Genomic DNA, 16,232 nt, shown 5'->3' with positions numbered 1-16,232 from the left:
ATCCACATTGACTCTGTACTGGTACCCCCTGTATATAGCCTCCACATTGACTCTGTACCGGTACCCCCTGTATGTAGCCTCCGTATTGACTCTGTGCCGGTACCCCCTGTATATAGCCTCCACATTGACTCTTTACCGCTACCCCCTGTATGTAGCCTCCATATTGACTCTTTACCGGTACCCCCTGTATATAGCCTCCACATTGACTCTGTACCGGTACCCCCTGTATATAGCCTCCACATTGACTCTGTACCGGGTACCCCCTGTATATAGCCTCCACATTGACTCTGTACCAGTACCCTCTGTATATAGCCTCCACATTGACTCTGTACCGTACCCCCTGTATATAGCCTCCACATTGACTCTGTACCGGTACCCCCTGTATATAGCCTCCACATTGACTCTGTACCAGTACCCTCTGTATATAGCCTCCACATTGACTCTGTACCGGTACCCCCTGTATATAGCCTCCATATTGACTCTGTACCAGTACCCCCTGTATATAGCCTCCACATTGACTCTGTACCGGTACCCTCTGTATATAGCCTCCACATTGACTCTGTACCGGTACCCCCTGTATGTAGCCTCCACATTGACTCTGTACCGGTACCCCCTGTATGTAGCCTCCGTATTGACTCTTTACCGGTACCCCCTGTATATAGCCTCCACATTGACTCTGTACCGGTAGACCCTGTATATAGCCTCCACATTGACTCTGTACTGGTAGACCCTGTATATACAGTGAGGGAAAAAGTATTTGATCCCCTGCTGATTTTGTATGTTTTCCCACTGACAAAGAAATGATCAGTCTATAATTTTAATGGTAGGTTTATTTGAACAGTGAGAGACAGAATAACAATAAAAAAATCCAGAAAAAAGCATGTCAAAAATGTTATAAATTGATTTGCATTTTAATGAGGGAAATAAGTATTTGACCCCTCTGCAAAACATGACTTCATCTTCAAATAATATTTTTGCAGGAATCTCCTGCAAAAAGAGAGATGATTGACAGCATAGAGGCCAACGTGGAGAGTGCTGAGGTCCACATAGATCGAGGGAAGGAACAGCTCCAGAGAGCCGCCTACTACCAGCAAAAGTCCCGTAAGAAGATGTGCATTCTGGCTATGGTCATGTCCATAGTACTGACCATACTAGGCATCATCATCTGGCAGGCCACCAAATGAGAAGAGAGACAACCCTCCTCTCTTTCACATCTTGGTGGCAAAACCCTTGTTGGCAATCACAGAGGTCAGATGTTTCTTGTAGTTGGCCACCAGGTTTGCACACATCTCAGGAGTGATTTTGTCCCAACTCCTCTTTGCAGATCTTCTCCAAGTCATTAAGATTTCGAGGCTGACATTTGGCAACTCGAACATTTAGCTCCCCTCCACAGATTTTCTATGGGATTAAGGTCTGGAGACTGGCTAGGCCACTCCAGGACCTTAATGTGCTTCTTCTTGAGCCACTCCTTTGTTGCCTTGGTCGTGTGTTTTGGGTCATTGTCATGCTGGAATACCCATCCACGATCCATTTTCGATGCCCTGGCTGAGGAAGGAGGTTCTCACCCAAGATTCGACGGTACATGGCCCCGTCCATCGTCCTTTGATGCGGTGAAGTTGTCCTGTCCCCTTAGCAGAAAAACACCCCCAAAGCATAATGTTTCCACCTCCATGTTTGACGGTGGAGATGGTGTTCTTGGGGTCATAGGCAGCATTCCTCCTCCTCCAAACACGGCGAGTTGAGTTGATGCCGAAGAGCTCCATTTTGGTCTCATCTGACCACAACACTTTCACCCAGTTGTCCTCTGAATCATTCAGATGTTCATTAGCAAACTTCAGACGGGCATGTATATGTGCTTTCTTGAGCAGGGGGACCTTGTGTGCGTTGCAGGATTTCAGTCCTTCACGGCGTAGTGTGTTACCAATTGTTTTCTTGGTGACTAAGGTCCCAGCTGCCTTGAGATCATTGACAAGATCCTCCCATGTAGTTCTGGGCTGATTCCTCACCATTCTCGTGATCATTGCAACTCCACGAGGTGAGATCTTGCATGGAGCCCCAGGCCGAGGGAGATTGACAGTTCTTTTGTGTTTCTTCCATTTGCGAATAATCGCACCAACTGTTGTCACCTTCTCACCAAGCTGCATGGCGATGGTCTTGTAGCCCATTCCAGCCTTGTGTAGGTCTACAATCTTGTCCCTGACATCCTTGGAGAGCTCTTTGGTCTTGGCCATGGTGGAGAGTTTGGAATCTGATTGATTGATTGCTTCTGTGGACAGGTGTCTTTTATACAGGTAACAAACTGAGATTAGGAGCACTCCCTTTATTAAGAGTGTGCTCCTAATCTCAGCTCGTTACCTGTATAAAAGACACCTGGGAGCCAGAAATCTTTCTGATTGAGAGGGGGTCAAATACTTATTTCCCTCATTAAAATGCAAATCAATTTATAACATTTTTGACATGCGTTTTTCTGGATTTTCTGGTTGTTATTCTGTCTCTCACTGCTCAAATAAACCTAGCCTTCCCTGTAGCTCAGTTTGTAGAGCATGGTGTTTGCAACGCCAGGGTTGTGGGTTTGATTCCCACGGGGGGCCAGCACAGAATTTTTTTTATGAAATTGTATGAAATGTATGCATTCACTACTGTAAGTCGCTCTGGTTAAGAGCGTCTGCTAAATGACTAAAATGTAAATGTAAAATGTACCATTAAGCTTATAGACTGATCATTTCTTTGTCAGTGGGCAAACGTACAAAATCAGCAGGGGATCAAATACTTTTTTCCCTCACTGTAGCCTCCACATTGACTCTGTACCGGTAGAACCTGTATATAGCCTCCACATTGACTCTGTACTGGTAGACCGTGTATATAGCCTCCACATTGACTCTGTACTGGTAGAACCTGTATATAGCCTCCACATTGACTGTACTGGTAGAACCTGTATATAGCCTCCACATTGACTCTGTACTGGTAGAACCTGTATATAGCATCCACATTGACTCTGTACTGGTAGACCGTGTATATAGCCTCCACATTGACTCTGTACTGGTAGAACCTGTATATAGCCTCCACATTGACTCTGTACTGGTAGACCGTGTATATAGCCTCCACATTGACTCTGTACTGGTAGAACCTGTATATAGCCTCCACATTGACTGTACTGGTAGAACCTGTATATAGCCTCCACATTGACTCTGTACTGGTAGAACCTGTATATAGCATCCACATTGACTCTGTACTGGTAGAACCTGTATATAGCCTCCACATTGACTCTGTACTGGTAGACCCTGTATATAGCCTCCACATTGACTCTGTACTGGTAGAACCTGTATATAGCCTCCACATTGACTTTGTACTTGTAAACCCTGTATATAGCCTCCACATTGACTCTGTACTGGTAGACCCTGTATATAGCATCCACATTGACTCTGTACTTGTAGACCCTGTATATAGCCCCGCTACTGTTATTTTACTGTTGATCTTGAATTATTCATGACTTTTATTTCTTATTTTTTTGTAAGTATTTTTCTTAACTGCATTGTTGGTTAAGGGCTTGTAATTAAGCATTGCACCTGTTGTATTCGGTGCATGTGACAAATAACATTTGATTTGATCTGTGTGTGGCGTGAGATGTACCCTGTCTGTCCACCTTGTCGTATTTTACGGGAATGGTTTAGGAATGTGACCCTCCACGACTGTGACCAGGACTGTGTAGTGGACTCTTTGCCCTGAGGCTATAGGTAACTTTCATCTCAGTGGTGTTACCAGGGCTTGTGATATGGTATTAGGGTCAGGGGTGGTGTGGCAACTAGACACACATGTTCTATCACAAGGCCATGGTGTAGCGTCTACTACTACTGTCATTACTAACCAACAACACTGTGTCAGGTCAGGAGCGCTTTGGGAACATGACGAGGGTCTACTACTACTGTCATTACTAACCAACAACACTGTGTCAGGTCAGGAGCGCTTTGGGAACATGACGAGGGTCTACTACTACTGTCATTACTAACCAACAACACTGTGTCAGGTCAGGAGCGCTTTGGGAACATGACGAGGGTCTACTACTACTGTCATTACTAACCAACAACACTGTGTCAGGTCAGGAGCGCTTTGGGAACATGACGAGGTCTACTACTACTGTCATTACTAACCAACAACACTGTGTCAGGTCAGGAGCGCTTTGGGAACATGACGAGGGTCTACTACTACTGTCATTACTAACCAACAACACTGTGTCAGGTCAGGAGCGCTTTGGGAACATGACGAGGGTCTACTACTACTGTCATTACTAACCAACAACACTGTGTCAGGTCAGGAGCGCTTTGGGAACATGACGAGGGTCTACTACTACTGTCATTACTAACCAACAACACTGTGTCAGGTCAGGAGCGCTTTGGGAACATGACGAGGGGTCTACTACTACTGTCATTACTAACCAACAACACTGTGTCAGGTCAGGAGCGCTTTGGGAACATGACGAGGGTCTACTACTACTGTCATTACTAACCAACAACACTGTGTCAGGTCAGGAGCGCTTTGGGAACATGACGAGGGTCTACTACTACTGTCATTACTAACCAACAACACTGTGTCAGGTCAGGAGCGCTTTGGGAACATGACGAGGGTCTACTACTACTGTCATTACTAACCAACAACACTGTGTCAGGTCAGGAGCGCTTTGGGAACATGACGAGGGTCTACTACTACTGTCATTACTAACCAACAACACTGTGTCAGGTCAGGAGCGCTTTGGGAACATGACGAGGGTCTACTACTACTGTCATTACTAACCAACAACACTGTGTCAGGTCAGGAGCGCTTTGGGAACATGACGAGGGTCTACTACTACTGTCATTACTAACCAACAACACTGTGTCAGGTCAGGAGCGCTTTGGGAACATGACGAGGGTCTACTACTACTGTCATTACTAACCAACAACACTGTGTCAGGTCAGGAGCGCTTTGGGAACATGACGAGGGTCTACTACTACTGTCATTACTAACCAACAACACTGTGTCAGGTCAGGAGCGCTTTGGGAACATGACGAGGGTCTACTACTACTGTCATTACTAACCAACAACACTGTGTCAGGTCAGGAGCGCTTTGGGAACATGACGAGGGTCTACTACTACTGTCATTACTAACCAACAACACTGTGTCAGGTCAGGAGCGCTTTGGGAACATGACGAGGGTCTACTACTACTGTCATTACTAACCAACAACACTGTGTCAGGTCAGGAGCGCTTTGGGAACATGACGAGGGTCTACTACTACTGTCATTACTAACCAACAACACTGTGTCAGGTCAGGAGCGCTTTGGGAACATGACGAGGGTCTACTACTACTGTCATTACTAACCAACAACACTGTGTCAGGTCAGGAGCGCTTTGGGAACATGACGAGGGTCTACTACTACTGTCATTACTAACCAACAACACTGTGTCAGGTCAGGAGCGCTTTGGGAACATGACGAGGGTCTACTACTACTGTCATTACTAACCAACAACACTGTGTCAGGTCAGGAGCGCTTTGGGAACATGACGAGGGTCTACTACTACTGTCATTACTAACCAACAACACTGTGTCAGGTCAGGAGCGCTTTGGGAACATGACGAGGGTCTACTACTACTGTCATTACTAACCAACAACACTGTGTCAGGTCAGGAGCGCTTTGGGAACATGACGAGGGTCTACTACTACTGTCATTACTAACCAACAACACTGTGTGTGTGTGTGTGTGTGTGTGTGTGTGTGTGTGTGTGTCAGGTCAGGAGCGTTTTGGGAACATGACGAGGGTCTACTACCGTGAAGCCATGGGGGCGTTCATCGTTTTTGACATGACGCGGCCTTCCTCCTTCGAAGCCGTCACCAAGTGGAAGGAGGACCTGGACTCTAAACTCACACTGGCCAATGGGAAAAATGTGGCCGCTGTGCTACTGGCTAATAAGTGCGACCAGGGGCGGGACGTGCTGACCAACAACAGGATCCAGATGGAGAAGTTCTGTCTGGAGAATGGCTTTGTGGGATGGTACGAGACATCTGCCAAGGTGAGAACACGCATCCGCACACACACGCAATCACACACACAAAGTAGTTTCATGAAAACTTCTTATCACACCTACACACACTCACCTTCTACAGCTGTGGAATTTCACAGATGAACGAAAAGTGAGCACAGTCTGTTAGATCAAAGTCAAAACACAGACAGACACACTCGCTCAGACACACTCGCTCAGACACGCTCGCTCACACACACACACTCACACACACACACTCACACACACACACATAACTCGCCTATCCTGACAACCCGTGTGCCAGTGGAGCTCAAAATTCTGAGAGTCAGAAGAAGGTGAAAGGTCGTTACCGTGGTTTACCAGATTTATGAGCTGCCTTTCATGCTGAAAAGTTGTACCTGTCCAGACGTTAGTTCAACATATACTTTCACCTATCCAGTGGGATTGATGAATGGGAGATGGAGAGGCCATTAGTAAGGGGACTACTCCTAGGAATGGAATGTAGTCTTCAGTCTCTAAACTCAAAAACAAGAGAGTGATTTAGACAGTGATGTAGAGAGTGGTGAAGAGTTGTGTTGAGTGGTGTAGTGAAGAGTTGTGTTGAGAGGGATGTAGAGAGTGATACAGAAAGATGTAGAGAATGGTGTAGAGTAAAGAAGATAGTGTGGTGTAGTGAATAGAGTGGTGTAGTGAGAGTGGTGTAGAGAGTAGAGAGTTGTTTAGAGAGAGTGGTGTAGTGAATAGAGAGTGGTGTAGAGAGTTGTTTAGAGAGAGTGGTGTAGAGAATAGAGAGTGGTGTAGATAGTTGTTTAGAGAGAGTGGTGTAGAGAATAGTGAGTGGTGTAGATAGTTGTTTAGAGAGTGGTGTAGAGAGTTGTTTAGAGAGAGTGGTGTAGAGAATAGAGAATGGTGTAGATAGTTGTTTAGAGAGAGTGGTGTAGTGTATAGAGAGTGGTGTATATAGTTGTAGTGAGAGTGGTGTAGTGAATAGAGTGGTGTAAAGTAGAGAGTGGTGTAGAGTGTCGTAAATAGTAGAGTGGTGTAGAGAATAGAGAGTGGTGTAGATAGTTGTTTAGAGAGAGAGGTGTAGAGAATAGAGAGTGGTGTAGAGAATTGTTTAGAGAGAGTGGTGTAGTGAATAGAGAGTGGTATAGAGAGTGGTGTAGAGAGTTGTTTAGAGAGAGTGGTGTAGAGAGTAGAGAGTTGTTTAGAGAGAGTGGTGTAGTGAATAGAGAGTGGTGTAGAGAGTTGTTTAGAGAGAGTGGTGTAGTGAATAGAGAGTGGTGTAGAGTTGTTTAGAGAGAGTGGTGTAGAGAATAGAGAGTGGTGTAGAGAATAGAGAGTGGTGTTGAGAATAGAGTGGTGTAGGGAGTGGAGTAGAGAATAGAGAGTGGAGTAGAGAATAGAGTGTGGTGTAGACAGTGGTGTAGAGAGTGGTGTAGAGAATAGAGAGTGGCGTAGAGAATAGAGTGGCGTAGAGAATAGAGTGGCGTAGAGAATAGAGTGGCATAGAGAGTGGCGTAGAGAATAGAGAGTGGCGTAGAGAATAGAGAGTGGCGTGAGAATAGAGAGTGGCGTAGAATAGAGAGTGGCGTAGAGAATAGAGAGTGGCATAGAGGATAGAGAGTGGCGTAGAGGATAGAGAGTGGCGTAGAGGATAGAGAGTGGCGTAGAGGATAGAGAGTGGCGTAGAGAGGTGTGGAGAAGAAGATAAAGAGTGGCGTAGAGAATAGAGAGTGGTGTAGAGAGTGGTGTAGAGAATAGACAGTGGTGTAGAGAATAGAGAGTGGTGAAGCGGATAAAGAGTGGTGTAGAGAGTGGTGTAGGGAGTGGAGTAGAGAATAGAGAGTGGCGTCGACAGTAGAGAGTGGCGTCGACAGTAGAGAGTGGCGTCGACAGTAGAGAGTGGCGTAGAGAATAGAGATTGGCGTAGAGAATAGAGAGTGGCGTAGAGAATAGAGAGTGGCGTAGAGAATAGAGAGTGGTGTAGAATAGAGAGTGGTGTAGAGAATAGAGAGTGGTGTAGAGAATAGAGAGTGGTGTAGAGAATAGAGAGTGGTGTAGAATAAAGAGTGGTGTAGAGAATAAAGAGTGGCGTAGAGAATAGAGAGTGGTGTAGAGAATAGAGAGTGGCGTAGAGAATAGAGAGTGGCGTAGAGAATAGAGAGTGGTGTAGAATAGAGAGTGGTGTAGAGAATAGAGTGGTGAAGAGGATAAAGAGTGGCGTAGAGAATAGAGTGGCGTAGAGAATAGAGTGGCGTAGAGAATAGAGTGGCGTAGAGAATAGAGTGGCGTAGAGAATAGAGTGGCATAGAGAGTGGCGTAGAGAATAGAGAGTGGCGTAGAGAATAGAGAGTGGCGTAGAGAATAGAGAGTGGCGTAGAGAATAGAGAGTGGCGTAGAGAATAGAGAGTGGCGTAGAGAATAGAGAGTGGTGTAGAGAATAGAGAGTGGTGTAGAATAGAGAGTGGTGTAGAATAGAGAGTGGTGTAGAGAATAGAGAGTGGTGTAGAATAAAGAGTGGTGTAGAGAATAAAGAGTGGCGTAGAGAATAGAGAGTGGCGTAGAGAATAGAGAGTGGCGTAGAGAATAGAGAGTGGCGTAGAGAATAGAGAGTGGTGTAGAATAGAGAGTGGTGTAGAGAATAGAGTGGTGAAGAGGATAAAGAGTGGGCGTAGAGAATAGAGTGGACGTAGAGAATAGAGTGGCGTAGAGAATAGAGTGGCGTAGAGAATAGAGTGGCGTAGAGAATAGAGTGGCATAGAGAGTGGCGTGAGAGAATAGAGAGTGGCGTAGAGAATAGAGAGTGGCGTAGAGAATAGAGATGGCGTAGAGGGATAGAGAGTGGCGTGAGAGGATAGAGAGTGGCGTAGAGGGATAGAGAGAGTGGCGTAGAGGGATAGAGAGTGGCGTGAGGGATAGAGAGTGGCGTAGAGAGGTGTGGAGAAGAAGATAAAGAGTGGCGTAGAGAATAGAGAGTGGTGTAGAGAGTGGTGTAGAGAATAGAGAGTGGTGTAGAGAATAGAGAGTGGTGTAGAATAAAGAGTGGTGTAGAGAATAAAGAGTGGCGTAGAGAATAGAGAGTGGTGTAGAGAATAGAGAGTGGCGTAGAGAATAGAGAGTGGCGTAGAGAATAGAGAGTGGTGTAGAATAGAGAGTGGTGTAGAGAATAGAGTGGTGAAGAGGATAAAGAGTGGCGTAGAGAATAGAGTGGCGTAGAGAATAGAGTGGCGTAGAGAATAGAGTGGCGTAGAGAATAGAGTGGCGTAGAGAATAGAGTGGCGTAGAGAATAGAGTGGCGTAGAGAATAGAGTGGCGTAGAGAATAGAGTGGCATAGAGAGTGGCGTAGAGAATAGAGAGTGGCGTAGAGATAGAGAGTGGCATAGAGGATAGAGAGTGGCGTAGAGGATAGAGAGTGGCGTAGAGGATAGAGAGTGGCGTAGAGAGGTGTGGAGAAGAAGATAAAGAGTGGCGTAGAGAATAGAGAGTGGTGTAGAGAGTGGTGTAGAGAATAGACAGTGGTGTAGAGAATAGAGAGTGGTGAAGCGGATAGAGAGTGGTGTAGAGAATAGAGAGTGGTGTAGAGAATAGAGAGTGGTGTAGAGAATAGAGAGTGGTGTAGAGAATAGAGAGTGGTGTAGAATAGAGAGTGGTGTAGAGAATAGAGAGTGGTGTAGAATAAAGAGTGGTGTAGAGAATAAAGAGTGGCGTAGAGAATAGAGAGTGGCGTAGAGAATAGAGAGTGGTGTAGAGAATAGAGAGTGGCGTAGAGAATAGAGAGTGGCGTAGAGAATAGAGAGTGGCGTAGAGAATAAAGAGTGGCGTAGAGAGTGGTGTAGAGAATAGAGAGTGGTGTAGAGAGTGGTGTAGAATAGAGAGTGGTGTAGAATAGAGAGTGGTGTAGAGAATCGAGAGTGGTGTAGAGGATAAAGAGTGGCGTAGAGAATAGAGAGTGGCGTAGAGAATAGAGAGTGGCGTAGAGAATAGAGAGTGGCGTAGAGAGTGGTGTAGAATAGAGAGTGGTGTAGAGAATAGAGAGTGGTGTAGAATAGAGAGTGGTGTAGAATAGAGAGTGGTGTAGAGAATAGAGTGGTGTAGAGAATAGAGTGGTGTAGAGGATAGAGAGTGGTGTAGAATAGAGAGTGGTGTAGAGAATAGAGAGTGGTGTAGAGAGTGGTGTAGAATAGAGAGTGGTGTAGAATAGAGAGTGGTGTAGAATAGAGAGTGGCGTAGAGAATAGAGTGGTGAAGAGGATAAAGAGTGGCGTAGTGAATAGAGTGGTGAAGAGGATAAAGAGTGGCGTAGAGAATAGAGAGTGGTGTAGAGAGTGGTGTAGAGAATAGAGAGTGGTGTAGATAGTTGTTTAGAGAGAGAGGTGTAGAGAATAGAGAGTGGTGTAGAGAATAGAGAGTGGTTTAGACAGTTGTTTAGAGAGTGGTGTAGTGAATAGAGAGTGGTATAGAGAGTGGTGTAGAGAGTTGTTTAGAGAGAGTGGTGTAGAGAGTAGAGAGTTGTTTAGAGAGAGTGGTGTAGTGAATAGAGAGTGGTGTAGAGTTGTTTAGAGAGAGTGGTGTAGAGAATAGAGAGTGGTGTAGAGAATAGAGAGTGGTGTAGGGAGTGGAGTAGAGAATAGAGAGTGGAGTAGAGAATAGAGTGGCGTAGAGAATAGAGTGGCGTAGAGAATAGAGAGTGGCGTAGAGAGGTGTGGAGAAGAAGATAAAGAGTGGTGTAGAGAGTGGTGTAGGGAGTGGAGTAGAGAATAGAGAGTGGCGTCGACAGTAGAGTGGCGTAGAGAATAGAGAGTGGTGTAGAGAATAGAGAGTGGCGTAGAGAGTGGTGTAGAATAAAGAGTGGCGTAGAGAATAGAGAGTGGCTTAGAGAATAGAGAGTGGCGTAGAATAAAGAGTGGTGTAGAGAATAGAGAGTGGTGTAGAGAATAGAGAGTGGTGTAGAGAGTGGTGTAGAGAATAGAGAGTGGTGTAGAGAATAGAGTGGTGTAGAGAATAGAGTGGCGTAGAGAATAGAGAGTGGCGTAGAGAATAGAGAGTGGCGTAGAGAATAGAGAGTAGGCGTAGAGAATAGAGAGTGGCGTGAGAGAATAGAGAGTGGGCGTAGAGAGAATAGAGAGTGGCGTAGAGAATAGAGAGGTGGCGTAGAGAATAGAGAGAGATATTATAGAGTGGTGTAGAGAATAGAGTGGTGTAGAGAATAGAGAGTGGTGTAGAGAGTGGTGTAGAGAATAGAGAGTGGTAGAGAATAGAGAGTGGTGTAGAGAATCGAGAGTGGCGTAGAGGATAAAGAGTGGCGTAGAGAATAGAGAGTGGCGTAGAGAATAGAGAGTGGCGTAGAGAATAGAGAGTGGCGTAGAGAATAGAGAGTGGTGTAGAGAGTGGTGTAGAACAGAGAGTGGCATAGAGAATAGAGAGTGGTGTAGAATAGAGAGTGGTGTAGAATAGAGAGTGGTGTAGAATAGAGAGTGGTGTAGAGAATAGAGTGGTGAAGAGGATAAAGAGTGGCGTAGAATAGAGAGTGGCGTAGAGAATAGAGAGTGGTGTAGAGAATAGACAGTGGCGTAGAGAATAGAGAGTGGTGTAGAGAATAGAGAGTGGTGAAGCGGATAAAGAGTGGTGTAGAGAGTGGTGTAGGGAGTGGAGTAGAGAATAGAGAGTGGCGTCGACAGTAGAGTGGCGTAGAGAATAGAGAGTGGTGTAGAGAATAGAGAGTGGCGTAGAGAGTGGTGTAGAATAAAGAGTGGCGTAGAGAATAGAGAGTGGCGTAGAGAATAGAGAGTGGCGTAGAATAAAGAGTGGTGTAGAGAATAGAGAGTGGTGTAGAGAATAGAGAGTGGTGTAGAGAGTGGTGTAGAGAATAGAGAGTGGTGTAGAGAATAGAGAGTGGTGTAGAGAATAGAGAGTGGCGTAGAGAATAGAGAGTGGCGTAGAGAATAGAGAGTGGCGTAGAGAATAGAGAGTGGCGTAGAGAATAGAGAGTGGCGTAGAGAATAGAGTGGCGTAGAGAATAGAGAGTGGCGTAGAGAATAGAGAGAGATATTATAGAGTGGTGTAGAGAATAGAGTGGTGTAGAGAATAGAGAGTGGTGTAGAGAGTGGTGTAGAGAATAGAGAGTGGTGTAGAGAATAGAGAGTGGTGTAGAGAGTGGTGTAGAGAATAGAGAGTGGTGTAGAGAATAGAGAGTGGTGTAGAGAGTGGTGTAGAGAATAGAGAGTGGTGTAGAGAATAGAGAGTGGTGTAGAGAATAGAGAGTGGCGTAGAGAATAGAGAGTGGCGTAGAGAATAGAGAGTGGCGTAGAGAATAGAGAGAGTGGCATAGAGAATAGAGTGGCGTAGAGAATAGAGAGTGGCGTAGAGAATAGAGAGTGGCGTAGAGAATAGAGAGTGGCGTAGAGAATAGAGAGTGGCGTAGAGAATAGAGAGTGGTGTAGAGAATAAAGAGTGGCGTAGAGAGTGGTGTAGAGAATAGAGAGTGGTGTAGAGAGTGGTGTAGAATAGAGAGTGGTGTAGAATAGAGAGTGGTGTAGAGAATCGAGAGTGGCGTAGAGGATAAAGAGTGGCGTAGAGAATAGAGAGTGGCGTAGAGAATAGAGAGTGGCGTAGAGAATAGAGAGTGGCGTAGAGAATAGAGAGTGGCGTAGAGAATAGAGAGTGGTGTAGAGAGTGGCGTAGAGAATAGAGAGTGGCGTAGAGAATAGGGAGTGGTGTAGAATAGAGAGTGGTGTAGAATAGAGAGTGGTGTAGAATAGAGAGTGGTGTAGAATAGAGTGGTGAAGAGGATAAAGAGTGGCGTAGAATAGAGAGTGGCGTAGAGAATAGAGAGTGGTGTAGAGAATGGAGAGTGGTGTAGAGAATGGAGAGTGGTGTAGAGAATAGAGAGTGGCGTAGAGAATAGAGAGTGGTGTAGAGAATAGAGTGGTGAAGAGGATAAAGAGTGGTGTAGAGAATAGAGTGGTGAAGAGGATAAAGAGTGGCGTAGAGAATAGAGAGTGGTGTAGAGAGTGGTGTAGAGAATAGAGAGTGGTGTAGATAGTTGTGTAGAGAATAGAGAGTGGTGTAGAGAATAGAGAGTGGCGTAGCTAGTTGTTTAGAGAGAGTGGTGTAGAGAATAGAGAGTGGCGTAGAGAATAGAGAGTGGCGTAGAGAATAGAGAGTGGCGTAGAGAATAGAGAGTGGCGTAGAGAATAGAGTGGCGTAGAGAATAGAGAGTGGCGTAGAGAATAGAGAGATATTATAGAGTGGTGTAGAGAATAGAGTGGTGTAGAGAATAGAGAGTGGTGTAGAGAGTGGTGTAGAGAATAGAGGTGGTGTAGAGAATAGAGAGTGGTGTAGAGGTGGTGTAGAGAATAGAGAGTGGTGTAGAGAATAGAGAGTGGTGTAGAGAATAGAGAGTGGTGTAGAGAGTGGTGTAGAGAATAGAGAGAGTGGTGTAGAGAATAGAGAGTGGCGTAGAGAATAGAGAGTGGCGTAGAGAATAGAGAGATGGGCGTAGAGAATAGAGAGTGGCGTAGAGAATAGAGAGTGGCGTAGAGAATAGAGAGTGGCGTAGAGAATAAAGAGTGGGCGTGAGAGTGGTGTAGAGAATAGAGAGTGGTGTAGAGAGTGGTGTAGAATAGAGAGTGGTGTAGAATAGAGAGTGGTGTAGAGAATCCGAGAGTGGCGTGAGGGATAAAGAGTGGGCGTAGAGAATAGAGGTGGGCGTAGAGAAATAGAGAGTGGCAGAGAATAGAGAGTGGGCGTAGAGAATAGAGAGTGGCGTAGAGAATAGAGAGTGGTGTAGAGAGTGGTGTAGAATAGAGAGTGGCGTAGAGAATAGAGAGTGGTGTAGAATAGAGAGTGGTGTAGAATAGAGAGTGGTGTAGAATAGAGAGTGGTGTAGAGAATAGAGTGGTGAAGAGGATAAAGAGTGGCGTAGAATAGAGAGTGGCGTAGAGAATAGAGAGTGGTGTAGAGAATGGAGAGTGGCGTAGAGAATAGAGAGTGGCGTAGAGAATAGAGAGTGGCGTAGAGAATAGAGAGTGGCGTAGAGAATAGAGAGTGGTGTAGAGAATAGAGTGGTGAAGAGGATAAAGAGTGGTGTAGAGAATAGAGTGGTGAAGAGGATAAAGAGTGGCGTAGAGAATAGAGAGTGGTGTAGAGAGTGGTGTAGATAGTTGTTTAGAGAGAGGTGTAGAGAATAGAGAGGTGGTGTAGAGAATAGAGAGTGGCGTAGATAGTTGTTTAGAGAGAGGGGTGTAGAGAATAGAGAGTGGTGTAGAGAATAGAGAGTGGTGTAGAGAGTTGTTTAGAGAGAGTGGTGTAGAGAGTAGAGAGTTGTTTAGAGAGAGTGGTGTAGTGAATAGAGAGTGGTGTAGAGTTGTTTAGAGAGAGTGGTGTAGAGAATAGAGAGTGGTGTAGAGAATAGAGAGTGGTGTAGAGAATAGAGAGTGGTGTAGAGAATAGAGAGTGGTGTAGGGAGTGGAGTAGAGAATAGAGAGTGGAGTAGAGAATAGAGTGTGGTGTAGACAGTGGTGTAGACAGTGGTGTAGAGTGGCGTAGAGAATGAGTGGCGTAGAGAATAGAGTGGCGTGAGAATGAGAGTGGCGTGAGAGAATAGAGAGTGGCGTAGAGGATAGAGAGTGGCGTGAGGGATAGAGAGGCGTAGAGGGATGGCGAGTGGCCCGTAGAGGGATGAGAGTGGGCGTGAGAGGTGTGGAGAAGAAGATAAAGAGTGGCGTAGAGAATAGAGTGGTGTAGAGAGTGGCGTGAGAGGATAGAGAGTGGGCGTAGAGGGATAGAGAGTGGCGTAGAGAATAGAGAGTGGCGTAGAGAATAGAGAGTGGCGTAGAGAATAGAGGTGGCGTAGAGAATAGAGGGTGGGCGTAGAGGATAGAGAGTGGCGTAGAGGATAGAGAGTGAGGCGTAGAGGATAAGAGTGGCGTAGAGGGATGAGTGGCGTAGAGGATAGAGAGTGGCGTAGAGGATAGAGAGTGGCGTAGAGAGATAGAGAGTGGGCGTAGAGAATAGAGAGTGGTGTAGAGAATAGACAGTGGCGTAGAGAATAGAGAGTGGTGTAGAGAATAGAGAGTGGTGAAGCGGATAAAGAGTGGTGTAGAGAGTGGTGTAGGGAGTGGAGTAGAGAATAGAGAGTGGCGTCGACAGTAGAGAGTGGGCTCGACAGTGAGAGGTGGCGTCGACAGTGAGAGTGCGTCGACAGTAGAGTGGGCGTAGAGAATAGAGAGTGGTGTAGGAATAGAGAGTGGCGTAGAGAATGAGGTGGCGTGAGAGAATGAGAGTGGGCGTAGAGAATAGAGAGTGGGCGTAGAGAATAGAGAGGTGGTGTAGAGAAATAGAGAGTGGTGTAGAGAATAGAGAGTGGTGTAGAGAATGAGAGTGGTGTAGAGAATAGAGAGTGGTGTAGAGAGTGGTGTAGAGAATAGAGAGTGGCGTAGAGAATAGAGGTGGCGTAGAGAATAGAGAGTGGCGTAGAGAATAGAGTGGTGTAGAGAATAGAGAGTGGTGTGAGAGTGGTGTAGAGAATAGAGAGTGGTGTAGAGAATAGAGAGTGGCGTAGAATAAAGAGTGGTGTAGAGAATAGAGTGGTGTAGAGAATAGAGGTGGTGTAGACAATAGAGAGTGGTGTAGAGAATAGAGAGGTGTGTAGAGAATGAGAGGTGTGTAGAGAATAGAGAGTGGTGTAGAGAATAGGTGGCGTAGAGAATAGAGAGTGCGTAGAGAATAGAGAGTGGTGTAGAGAATAGAGGTGGTGTAGGGAGTGGAGTAGAGAATGAGAGTGGAGTAGAGAATAGAGGTGTGGTGTAGACAGTGGTGTAGACAGTGGTGTAGAGAATAGAGTGGCGTAGAGAATAGATGCGTAGAGAATAGAGAGTGGCGTAGAGAATAGAGAGTGGCGTGAGAGAATAGAGGTGGCGTAGAGAATAGAGAGTGGGCGTAGAGAATAGAGAGTGGCGTAGAGAATAGAGAGTGGCGTGAGGGATAGAGAGTGGCGTAGAGAATAGAGAGTGGCGTAGAGAATAGAGAGTGGGCGTGAGAGGATAGAGAGTGGCGTGAGAGGATAGAGAGTGGCGTAGAGGATAGAGAGTGGCGTAGAGGGATAGAGTGGGTAGAGGATAGAGAGTGGCGAGAGGGATAGAGAGTGGCGTAGAGGATAGAGAGTGGCGTAGAGGATAGAGAGTGGCGTAGAGAGGTGTGGAGAAGAAGATAAA

The 16,232-nt window shown here is 45.9% G+C and overlaps 1 protein-coding gene across 1 annotated transcript in view; it reads left to right on the top strand.

The window, feature by feature from the left end:
* Positions 1–5,764: 5,764 nt before the first annotated feature.
* Positions 5,765–16,232, top strand: part of rab38a (RAB38a, member RAS oncogene family) — a gene marked incomplete at its 5' end in the record, with an annotated part of 31,083 nt that continues 20,615 nt past the window's right edge. Inside the window, 1 exon segment of the mRNA XM_045713642.1 lies at positions 5,765–6,045. Coding sequence (XP_045569598.1) covers positions 5,765–6,045 — 281 coding nt within the window.

Source organism: Salmo salar, unplaced genomic scaffold (genome assembly GCF_905237065.1).
Source record: "Salmo salar unplaced genomic scaffold, Ssal_v3.1, whole genome shotgun sequence".
Taxonomy (NCBI): domain Eukaryota; kingdom Metazoa; phylum Chordata; class Actinopteri; order Salmoniformes; family Salmonidae; genus Salmo; species Salmo salar.
Note: the sequence above shows the minus strand (reverse complement) of the source record. Positions and strands in the feature narration are given on the sequence as shown.